This window comes from Vanellus vanellus (assembly GCF_965231255.1).
Source record: "Vanellus vanellus genome assembly, chromosome: Z".
NCBI classification, from domain to species: Eukaryota; Metazoa; Chordata; class Aves; order Charadriiformes; family Charadriidae; genus Vanellus; species Vanellus vanellus.
This window is the reverse complement of record NC_138908.1, coordinates 62,957,602-62,970,350: the sequence shown is the minus strand read 5'-3', so window position 1 is coordinate 62,970,350 and position 12,749 is coordinate 62,957,602. Positions and strand designations below refer to the sequence as shown.

General features: G+C 36.2%; 1 protein-coding gene across 1 annotated transcript in view; it reads right to left on the bottom strand.

Annotated features, from left to right (window-relative positions):
* Positions 1–1,729: 1,729 nt before the first annotated feature.
* JMY (junction mediating and regulatory protein, p53 cofactor) overlaps positions 1,730–12,749 on the bottom strand; it is a gene marked incomplete at its 5' end in the record, with an annotated part of 61,656 nt that continues 50,636 nt past the window's right edge. The window contains 4 exons of the mRNA XM_082497689.1: positions 1,730–2,121; positions 4,801–5,353; positions 6,576–6,671; positions 9,189–9,275. Coding sequence (XP_082353815.1) covers positions 1,814–2,121; positions 4,801–5,353; positions 6,576–6,671; positions 9,189–9,275 — 1,044 coding nt within the window. The 3' untranslated portion in view covers positions 1,730–1,813. The remainder of the gene's footprint in view (positions 2,122–4,800; positions 5,354–6,575; positions 6,672–9,188; positions 9,276–12,749) is intronic.

The following is a 12,749-nucleotide window of genomic DNA, read 5'->3' as shown; positions in this document are numbered from 1 at the left end:
AAACGTGTATTTCTATTGTATGGCAATGTATACATAAGACTTCTAAGAGGATACACTTCCAATGGAAAATTTTTAGGAGGTCCACCAACTAGATTAAAAAAATTCAAAGCCACTCTTGGAAAATTCCTTTTTTTTTTTTTTTTTTTTAAATGACCCATAGTATTAAAGACTATTCTTACTAAAAAATGCAAACAAGATCCCCAAGACTAAGTTACATTTACTAAAAACAAAGTCAAATCACAAAGTTTAAATTTGCTCAGTTATCTAAGAAATGAAGAGAGAATAATTGCACTGAGAAACCCAAGTCAATCAAGTCAATTCAAAGGCATATCTTTTCTTATAGCTGTCACTTGATTTCTGAAGGGCTGTGGTAGTGGAGTTTTCAGTGTGTAAGTATAGAAAAAGGTTATATCCAAGAAAAATTATTTTCACTTTGAGTTTCAGCAAGAGTTAAGTACACCTCCACTCCTGGATTTTCAACTCCAAAACTAGCAGTACATTTGGTATGGAATAGAAGGAGCACGCCATAATTAAACAGTATTAAATCATTAGTGTGGCCAATAGCTAGTCCATGAGGAAATAAAGGCAACTTTTATTTTCCTTTTCAAAAATTTTAAAATATTATTATTTGAAAATAGAATACCAATGGAACAGTTTGAGACACAGTATTTCATAATCACAACAACATTCAGCAGATGATGTGCTAAGTCACTATCAGTTTTTAAATAGCTGTAGCACTTTATCAATAGTCAATCCCCAGCTACAGTAAAAACTACCAGGGTAGAAATGCCTGATTGTAGATGTCCAAAAAGTTATCTTTACAACACATCTAGCAGTAGGAAAGATTATAAATATCTACCTGCCATACTCTTGAAATAGCCCTTGATGTCTAAACAGGTTTAATTCTTTACAGATTGTCATACCTCTCTTCTCCAAATTTTAATTTTAGTGGGAACTTTCATTGAGATCCAAGTTTATCCACATGCCAGTAACAGAACAGAAACATCAGAGAACAGTGCTCTATGCTGTTGTTGTAATGAATAACCTCTTTGTGCCACTGATGCAGCCACGATTTTGAAAACTAACGTCTTGCCAATTTATGTTTTTTCTGAAATCATTAACTTCATCTGCTGACATCTAATATCTGTACTTTCAGGCACTGTAGCTTAAAATAATGCAAGTTCATGGGATTCATATGAGTTGCAGGAGAATAAATTATATTTGTATATTTACTGTTTATAGTCTGTAAATTCAATTAAGCTAGAGAGTTTACAGATTGAAACCAAGCTATCAGAGTCAGTCACACAGGGTAACCAAGGAGATTTCAATGTGTTCAGGAGTCAAATCTAATTGTTCTTCACTTGGAGCTATTTAGTCTGAAGTGATAAACATGATAAATTTTTACAAGGCCGGAAGTAATTAGAAAATAAGTACAAGGCGTGTCCATAAATGATTGTGCTGCTTTGTTACTTAAAAGCTTTTTAAAGCTTTTTAGTAAGCTGCAAACAGTCCCTTCAAATTTACTAAACAAAATAGAGCTTTTCATAGGAGCAGTCCTTTTCAGCAGAAGTATTCAAACAATAAAAGGCTAAGATGTTGCCTAAAAAAAGTTTTCCTTACTATAAACCTTAAATTCTTTGAAAAGTCAGTGATACTAAATTCATATGTGCATGTTTTACCACACTGGACGTCAGACTGTTTAGTCACATTCATACTGTATCTCCTAGAATGCACAACCTGAGGCTTAACCACTATTGTTATACAAAAAGTGTTGAAGAAATATTTTTTTTTTTAAATGTAAGTTAATTACAGGTTAATTTTCCCAGTCTGTGCAAGGCAAACTCTCCTCTTCATCCTCTGATTCAGGTGATGCTTCTTTAATTCGTCGCAATGCTTCATGGATGCTCCTTGTCAGAGGGTCAGTATCAGGCAGAATTGTAAAGGATTCTCTCAAAACATCTTTCTGCACTTTCTTCAGTTTCACCCCTTTCCTGATCTGTGCCAAGATGTTATTGCTGTCATCTTCATCAGGAAAAGGAGGGAGACTTCTCTGCTCAACTTTTCTTAAATGAAAGCTGCCACGTTTTAAGGAAGCCAGAACTTCATCCATTGGGGAACTCACTGCAGTAAATCAAAAGACCTTCAGTGTTATTTTTACTAAGTTTTATCAGCCTTCATTTCTTTTTCCTACAGACCAAAAATTAGCCTCATACTGTTAATGTGATAGTCCTGTACCATAGGTATAACGATAGCTGCAATACTGTTTTAGCCTCCAAATTTAGTTCCATGTCATAAGTATAACGATAGCTCCAACACTGTTTTAGCCTCCAAATTTATCTTCCCTATTACCAGGTCAAAACTGGTTTACACAAACAATCATAATTTTTGTCAGGGTGGTAATAAAACTCTGAACAAGATGGCCTTCCTGTTTGCAGTCAGAAAAATCAAAATAGCTGAAATGGAATCCAAAACAATGAAAATGTTTATTACATTATCTTTTTTACTTTGAAACTCAGATAGTAAGTATGTATCTTAAATATTGGACTGTGCAATCCATTCTCAGCACTTGCATTTTGCAGCTGATTTTACCTACTGTATGACGATTACTACATGTCAGTGAGGGAAGCAGGAGTATACTCAACTGCAACTGCATGTATTTTCCTGCTTCTCTGGATTCACGTTATGTATTAGCACAGTATGCCTATATAAATACCCTTCCTTTATAATTAATGAAAACAGAGAAGTAAGAGTTAATAATTTATCACAAATCCTTCCTTTATCACCAATTTGAAACTAGTTCTCTGCAGAAACAAAAATCAGGCTTTGGCTCTTTGAAGAGCTACAAATAGGTAAGACCTCTATCCCAGAGAATGCATTATAATAAAGTACAACAGTTTGAAAAAGCTCACATACACCAGCACATACAACATGCAGCATGTATCAATAGATGGATATGCATCTCCAGTTCTTTTTTTGTATATTGTAGAATACATTTTTAAAACCTGTTTTGCATTTATGAGTGGGCTTTGTCCATCAGACTAATGGCCCATACAGTTGGAACAGACATAAGGAAAAGAGAAATAAAAGAATACAGGACTGCACATTTGAAGGAGGAAAGAAGGATTGTAAAACACTCCTTTGTCATACAGAGACAAATTTCTGAAGCCATTCAGACTTGGAACATCTCAGGGAACACAGAGTAGCAGGTAGAGTGCTGCTGCAGACATTAACAACACTCTTAAGAGGCAGGATGTAATTTAATTTTATATTTGTTATTTTATGATGTATATAAAATTCCACACACAATGTGCTTCACGTAAAATTGCCAGATTAAACAGGTATCAGAAAAATAAACAATAGGACTACAGACAAAGAAAAATGGAGCACAGCAGCGTCAAAATTGATAATGAACTTAAGACACTGTACCTGTGACCTGCAAGGCCCATAAGAGCTTAAGAACTCTAGAACTATGCAGTTGCTTTAAAGGCTTTCAGTCATTTAAGGACAATTCTAGAGGAAACACTCCTGTTTCTGTGTGATTGATGAAGACAGTTCTAATTTTGATTTTCTCTAGATGAGGGAAAACGTACCAATGGAGGGATGTTTTCTGTAGTTGTACTTGACAGAGCCACATAGAATTTTTAATAAAATGTTATTACAGCCATATCACAGCAATGTTAATCAAGGTCCACTCGAAGTACTTTTTCCTCAGTGACTTCCAGTAAGAGTTCAGCTAGGCGCTTTTGAAAATCCCATCTCTGATTTTCAAATAAAAACTTTGCTCCAATATAGCACATTTCAACGAAACACTAGGATTATTTTGTTCAAACATGCTGCCATTCTCCCCATTTTATATAGAGGATAAACAGATAAAAACAAGTAGTGCAGAATCAACAAGGACATCAATTTAGGACGAGAGGAAATGGGTTCAAGTTATGTCAGGGGAGGTTTAGATTGGATATTAGAAAACATTTTTTCACTGAAAGGGTTATTAAACATTGGAATAGGCTGCCCAGGGAGGTGGTGGATTCGCCATCCCTGGAGGTGTTTAAAAAAAAGGTAGATTTGGTACTTAGGGACATGGTTTGGAAGTGTTTTTTGTCAGGGTAGGTTAATGGTTGGACTTGATGATCCTAAAGGTCCCTTCCAACCTCAGCAATTCTATGATTCTAACAAGTTGTAACAGATGTCCTGGCTCAGCCCTGTGCTCTATTCATTCTCCTCAGATTCCAAAGAAGTTTTTCATCTTTTAACTATTTATTAACATACGTTGCTGAATGATTACAGATTTAATTTACAATTGTAGTTAAACTTCTATATTCTTCCTCAGCTCTCAAGGGTACTTAAGGGTTTGTGGATTTTAGTATGAATATTTGAAAAAACCTTGAAGAAAGTCCTCACAAGGCTTCCCATGTCCCAGGACAAGTATTCATTTTACTAGGTCATAAATTATGTAAAATTCTGTTATTAAAAAACACTGTGCTCTCACATGAAGCATATGATATTTGCAGTGCTAGCTGTAAAAGGTAGTAAGAGATTCTTTTAGACAAGGTTTAGCTCCATTTTCTAGCTAGTCTAACAAGGTATAGAGTAGAATCAGTTTCACAAGTGTTTTCTGTCTAACCGAACAAGTATACTGCAGGCTGTGGTAGAGGTTATAATATTTGGAGTTGCCAACATCTGTCAACTGAAAAGGATTTAACAATTATAAATAAATCACAGCATACACTTTTCTATAGAGCAATTCAAAAAAGAAACTGATGTGCATTACAACTAAATAAAAAGAAGTGAAAACATTACCTCTCCTCCTCTGTAAACCCTCTAGATCACCAGTCTTCTTAAGCTTCTTCTTGGCACTGACTAGCTGACTGCTGTCAAACAGATGTGCTGGTGGGACACCATAAGAGTGCTGGACTCCCTTCTCCTCACTCTGGCGTTTAACAAAGCTGTCGCTCTTCTCTAAGGATTTGGTGGCATCTTCCTTGGAGGGCAAAGGTGGAGGCGGAGGTGGAGGTGGTGGAGGCAAAGGAGGTGGAAGCGGTACTACAGTAACAATCTCTGGTTGAAGCTCAGTACTGGTGAGTGGAGAAGTACTAACATGAGGCCGTTCAGAGGTAACACCATTGGGAGGTAACGAGATATCTTGAAGTTGTTCTAAACTTGTGGATTCCTGCACCTGCAAAGGCTGAACTGCATTTTCCAATTCCACCTCTTCACTCTTCTCTTGGATTTGTATGGTTGCTGGCAAAGACTGAGGCTGATCGACACAGGACACTGAGCTGGCTGCACATTTCCTTCTTGCATGAGCCAGCCGTAGTCTGGTTGATTTAAGTATTACTTGTCCAGGGTACCGCTACAGTGAGTAAGTTATTGACAATTAGATAAGTACACGCAATGCACTATTCTAGGTTCTAAGTACCTGTTGTTAGGGTTTGCCTTTCTGACAATTAGAATTCACATGCTATTTCCATTCATTTTGCTCTGGATGTAAACACAAAGCAAATATATTGTCACCTTTTTACAAAAAACGATCCATTTTCTTAATTTTTATTCTTGGTTAAGCCACAATCTACATGTGATTGGTCTAGTCAGGGATATACATGGGTTAGAATTAGGATTTCACTAAGAACCACACTGTATATTCAAAACTGTTTTTTCTGGAAACTAAAATTCAAATTTCTCTTGCTTCCCTTTTCTAAAACTGGGCAATGGCTGCCTCTGCCCAAAGTCCACTGACCTTAGATGTAAATCATACTGCTTAAAAAGGCATCTCTTGGAAACATCAAACATTGAGACTTTTAAAGGTATTTTTAATTTAGTTCTTAACTTTGCTGCCTCAATATTTGTCTTTTCATATTAGCTTTATCCATAACCATTTTTTATGCAAAAAATTAATTTCACACAATTGTGGTAGGCCTAAAGCAACAGAGATCATAATATAAACATGCTCATACATAAAGTCAGTTCATTAACAGTTGCTAGTTAAATAAGTTTGCTTTAATTTACAGAAGCTATGCAATTCAAAAGCCTTGAGAAAAATAAGGATATGAAGAATGTACTACTGAGCAAGACAGCTTTCCAGTAAATTCTCATATTTTTTTATGTATTCAGCAAAACCAAAAAAGGTCTTTGCCTATTAATACAGTCTGTTTTCTTACACTTTCACCCCTTTCCTTATTATCTCCCCTTCATTCCATCTTCTATCCATTTTCTGATACTTACATTGTAATAGGAAGGGGCAGGTATTATTCTAGCAATCAGTGGTAGTAGGGTATGTCATATGGTAAAGCTCTTTGTGAGAAATACCATTTAGATTATGCTTTTTAAAGAACATTTGCTAAGTGTCTTATCACAAAGTATAGATGTAAGAGTGAACAGAAGCTTATTACAGCACTGGGAATGCAATGGCCAGAGGAATCTGTGACCACCAATGCTGTGCTTTGATGTAAATTTTCCAAAGAGCAGTTAACTGCACAATGAAAGATAATAGTTAATAGCATAGTATAGTTCTGGAATGAGAGAAACTTTATTTTGCAAAAGAAACTAGTGGAGAAGAGTAACTCTTCTTCTGTTACCTGTTTAAATGTGCGAAGTCTATCCAGTGTTTTCTGTCGTTCCTGACTAACCCAGGAGCTCTTTCTTTCCTCTTCATCTTGTAATTGATCTCGCTTCTGAGAAAATATATGGAAAACATGTAAATATTACATCTAATGCTATGTTTAGCATCATTTAAAAAAATGAAGTAAAATAACTCTTATACAAATTGTTATGAATTACTTAACAATCTACTTGTCAAATAAACACATTTCTGAACTTCAAAACTTGGCCTTTGTTTTCCCCTTAAAAAATACTACGCATTTCATGTTTTATAATAATCTCAAAGAAATGCAGAGCTCAGTAAAGATAGATTTTAATCTGGAACAATTGAAGACTTGTTATCTTGAACGACGAGAAGTAATTAGAGATGTGACAGAGTATTATATTAAAAAAAGCCTCCTTAAATTAGAAAAGGTATAAACAAGCCAGACAAAAAAACAGTATCAGTTTTCTCTCATTCCAAGAACAAAATGACATTTAAAACAAGTCGTATTAGTATTTTCACAGTGCAAGAAATCACAGAACTCAGTGCCACAAAGTTTTGAATCCAACACTAAGCAAGTTGAGTCAACATCTTCATTCTAATTTACAACAGCAAATGGAAGTTTTGTATTTAATTAAGCTATCATTATTTAATCCAGCTTGATTTTCTGTAAACTTAATTCAATAAAGGTCTGAAGCTCTTCCTTGCAGCTAAGACAGTTGTATTGTTTCTTGTTTGGGGAAATCTTACCTCAGTGAAAATACACTTTTGGATCCACCTCTTTTAACTAGTCATCCATTTTTACAGAACTTCAACAAAGTTACTACATCTTTGAAACAAAACACTACTCTTCAGTCAAATTTACTGAAAGTGGATGTTAGTTTTCAGGTAGCAGAAGTTACTGTATGCAAGTTTAGAATGTATCAGGAAAAGTGATAGAACAGGTGACTATAAAGAAAAAGCCATGAGCAGAAACAGCAGCTTTAATTTTTAAATGACTTGCAGCATTTAGTATTGCTTTTAAAAGCTCATCTTCATCATCATAATTAAGAATTCTGATCACTCTTGTGGACGTTTATTGTTATTCAGTCAACACAAAAGCAGTGTCTGCCTCCCTGCTATTTTCAGAAGTCAGCTAGTGGCCTGGTGTCCTTCATAAAGAGCCAACTCCTGTGATTTGGAAGTAAGCAAGTATAGATGTATTAGGGAGAGGAAGAGGGGAACATGTCTGAAAAATAGCAAGGACAGGAAACAGGAAAAGGTGACGAAGAATAGAAGCATGTGCTGAAAAGAAAGTAACAAAGCAACAGAAGCATAAAGAAAAGATAATAGCAAGAAAAGATAGTTCTACAACCACACCTGCATGGTACATATGCAATCAGATCAAATTTCTCCTGAAGCAGTCTCAAACTCAAGGGGTTTTATTGTTTGGTTTTGTTTGGGTTTTTTTTTTGTTTGTTTTTAAGTTCGAATAACGAAAATGCAATTCTTATTTGGTTTCAGGTTTGGAGACCCTTGAGGTTATCTTTTCAAAATTCTTCATGAAAACCAGTGGCTGAAAACCTATTTTACAATAATAGTAGACATTTTCAGTGACATTAACAACAGAAAAAAGACCCCCCAAAATTACCATACAGTTCTTTACATAATGCAAGCAGACAACTCCATGAAATAAATAACGAAAAAGCCCTGTAATGTTTTGAGAGACAAGAAAGTCCTTCAGCTTTGTCAAGTCTTATTTTTAAGAGTGATACATGGACTACAATCCACACAGCAAATTGGTTTGCATTATTGTAAGCACTGGAAAAAAATATTTTTCCAAGTTCTTGTTAGCGTATGCCAATATGTACTATCTTTCACAAGTAGCCTTTTCATAAAATAAATTATGCAGCTGACTTCCTGGACAAATGTATCAATGTTAAAAATGTATAAGGATGAAATAGAATCACTTTCACTAATCTAATTGAATCCTGAATTAAAGAGACTTGGATTTCAATGCATCTTTGTCGGTGATCTTTATTAAATATTGATACTATATCAGCTCCCAAGACCTAGCCCAGAATTTGAATATTCTTTAAGATAAAGTCAATTATGTTCAGCACAAGAGTCAGTAGCTAGCCTTTTCTCTGCAGTGAGGCTGTGCAGAGGATCACAGAGCGCACAGCTGGAACTACATCTTTATACAACTCAATTCAAATGATTGCTTTTGTGGAGAGAAGAAAAATAACAAAAAAGCTTAGTAAGATTCAAGAATAAATGTGTGGTTTCCTTATCTCAGTATATCTGATGCTGTACTCTGAGACAACCAGAATCATCCATGTGCACGTGATAACAAACTGCATGCAGCCTACCCCTAGCAGTAATCACTTAGACTGTGAACCTAGCATTAAGAAACTCTATTTGCTTGGGTTCAGTGTCATCCAAACACAGCTATATGCTCCCCCCTACCAGCATAATATGATACAGAAATCCATGGTGCAAAGGTCAGGGAAACACACCATCTTTTAAAAACAGCTATCAATCTGAATACTCTCCTAATTAATGTATAATGAGGAATGCAAGCTATTAACTAAAGGCTAAACTCAACAGCAGAAAACTCAAAACTTACTAGCTGAACATTATGGTGCATTTTGTATTCCTCCTCACTCTGGTGACGCTGCTGGATCTTTTCATTATGCTTTGCAATACAAATCTCCTGTAGAAACATAAAATGTTATCTATAAAATATGAGTTTCAAGGGCTATACTATATGGGATATACAATGAGGGGTACAATATATTAATTTACAGGGTATAATGTCATATTTAGCAAATAGCATTAAGAATTAGGAAAATAAAAATTACAGAGCCTATCTCAGACAAACTAATTTAACCAAGTTAATTAACTGACAATAAAACCATAAAATAGAAACAAAACCAAGACAGACAAACCCAAACCTATTACTTTTAACTGTCAAAAAATATAGACAACTAACAGCTGCTTGAAAAGTCTGTTACACCACACAAATACAAAAGTGGCAATGAACACCAACTTGTCAAATACTTCATAAACCCCTTGTGTAACTCCATGTATTTGCATACAAGGATAAAAACTAACTCTCAACTATACTACATATTTCTGTTTATGCAACTAGGCAGCTTCACATTTAAAAGTGTCAGTTCATCTTTTGCACATACCATCTGCAAGCACAAACATTAATAAAGTTGTTGTAATTTTATACGTGCACAAGCAGGTTCATTTATTATACAAGTAGGTTCATATCTGTAACACCTGGCTTAAAAACAAGCATTTATTACATTTTACATTACCTGCAAATAACAACCAGTTAAAAGAAGAAAGAGAAAAAAAAAAAAAAAAACAAAAAAAAACCAGGCCATGTTACAACAGATGACAAGAAACAGGATGACATAAACTTCAGGTAGATCGCATAAAACTGGAATTAACTATCAGTTACAAAGAAAAGGCATAGAATCATAGAACCGTTTTGGTTGGTAAGATCCAACCATTAACCTAGCACTGCCAAGTCCACCACTAAACCATATCCTTAAGTGCCACATCTACACGTCTTTTAAATACCTCCAGGGATGGCGACTGCACCGCTTCCCTGGGCAGCCTGTTCAAGTGCTTGATAATGCTTTCCACAAAGACATTTTTCCTAATATCCAATCTAAACCTCCCCTGGCACAACTTAAGGCCATCTCCTCTTGTCCTATCACTTGTTACTTGGGAGAAGAGACCGATCCCCACCTCGCTACAACCTCCTGTCAGGTAGTTGTAGAGAGTGATAAGGTCTCTCCTCAGCCTCCTTTTCTCCAGGCTAAACAACCCCAGTTCCCTCAGCTGCTCCTCATAAGACTTGTGTTCTAGACCCTTCACCAGCTTCATTGCTCTTCTCTGGACAAGCTCCAGCACCCAAAACCAAACCCAGTATTCAAGGTGTGGCCTCACCAGTGCTGAGCACAGGGGTACGATCACTTCCTGCTGGCCACCCTATTTCTGATACAGGCCGGGATTCTGTTGGCCTTCTTGGCCACTTGGGCACACTGCCAGCTCATATTCAGCCAGCTGTTGACCAAAACCCCAGGTCCTTTTCCACCGGGCAGCTTTCCAGCCACTCTTCCCCAGTGGGGTTGTTGTGAGCCAAGTGCAGGACCTGGCACTTGGCCTTGTTGAACCTCATACCATTGGCCTCGGCCCATTGATCCAGCCTGACCAGATCCCTCTGTAGAGCCTTCCTACCCTCAAGCAGATGTGCAGCAAGTTAGAGTAGTGACAAAACAGTTAAGTTCATAGGACAATACTGACAACCAGGAAATCGGACAGTATTGGCAATGAAATTAGGCGCAGTACAAGAACCACACAGAACTAGAACAAATTCAGATGTGCCATTAGAAGCTGATCTTGCAGCTGTGTAAGAGGTGGCAGTGTTAGGAAGTAGTTTGGAGCGTGACTACATCTAGCACACCAAGCAATGGGGTCCCCAGGCATCAGTCAGCTTTGACCTGTCTGCGTGCAGCCAAGCAGGAGCTTTGCCTTTGAAAGCACTGCATGCAACAGCTGACAGTTATCAGCCATCAAGCAAGATACTACAGTAGTGGCAGAAAGACACAAAAACAAGGAGGGGAGGGATAAAAAAAGCCACAATTTTGGACACTTGGAAATGCAGAAAAAGCTACATACTCCAACAAGCTGACTACAGACATACTGTGATCACATAAAAAGGAAGCCAGAGTTCCTGTATAGGAGAGAAATACCATGCTGTCTTGAATGCTTCTAAACAGTAAGACCATCAATGTTGCCACCCTACATAGGTAACACTCCAGCAAGAGCTGTCCCAGCTTCATCAGAGGTGTATATATAAATCTAAATACTGCTGGGGTTTACGTTGGTTTGTTTGTGCAGGTTTTTTTTCTCCTGATGAAAGGAGTTTAATTAATACAGCTGGTAAAGTTAATCCATTTACTTTGTAACCACAAAAATTACAAACTACCTCATTTCTACATTTCAGACACAGCAATAACTTCAGAATATTATTAGAGAATCAGAAAGACTTTTTATAATATTACTACTGATTTACCTTTATAGATTATTCTCTATTTATATATTAAGTTGAATTAAAAGTCTTCTAAATTAATGAGGAATGTGTTACAAGATACAAAAAAGTATTATAAAATAACGAGAAAAATGTATGCTAGGTTAGGTTTGGATTTTTTAACATGTCTCATAAATACTTGGGGGGCACACTTTTATGAAACTTTTTCTCTTTAACATCAGTATTTATATCTTTCTGATTAAGAGCAATAATGAAAGATATTTTAAGCATGTGAAGAGGATAAACCAGACCAAAACATGTTTGGTGCTGACTTTGTACTAATAAACAACCTACTTTAATGTAATTAGATCTCTATGACTTGAAATAATAAAAGACACTATGAGGGACTGAAAACATGTTGCAGCATAGGATTAGAAATCTGAATCATCTTAACTAATTACAGAAATGGTCTAAAAAAAATAAAAAGAAAAGTTGCAATTTCATAGGGACAAATGCAGAGTTCTATTTGTAGACAAGATTAAGTGACTTCAAACAAAGGATGAAGAAGAAAACAGCCAGGTGGGCAGCATTAAAGAAAATTATCTGGATGATTATGGCAGATTACAAGTTGAGCATAAATCAACAGTCTCCGGCAAAAAAAATAAAACATCATAATTAGGTGTATGAACAGGAATACAGCTTGCTGCACATGTGAAGTAGTTCTTCCTTCTCAGTACTGGAAAAGCAGAAGCATTATGTCCAGTGAGAGCCACACTTCAAGAAAGATGTTGACCAACTGTACGGAATTGAGAGCATCAAGAAGTAAAGTGCATTTCTCTTTTAATCACCTGACTGATTTCACAGTATCAAATTGTAGTTTATTAAAGAGACAAATAGGGAGAGCTGAGGAACCATTTCAACCCTCATCATTGGATGAGCTGCCATGTTTAAGACTAGAAACATTAATATACAGAAGAGAGATCTGCATTAGTATTACATTTAACTAGTTGCAGTGATCCTTGCTTTCAGATTGAAAAGCACCCTAATTAAAAGGTTAGCTTCTCATTCAGGAAGGTCAGTATGTACAGCAACCATATTTTATATAAGCATTCTGTGTAGTTATGCCCTTATGTTGTT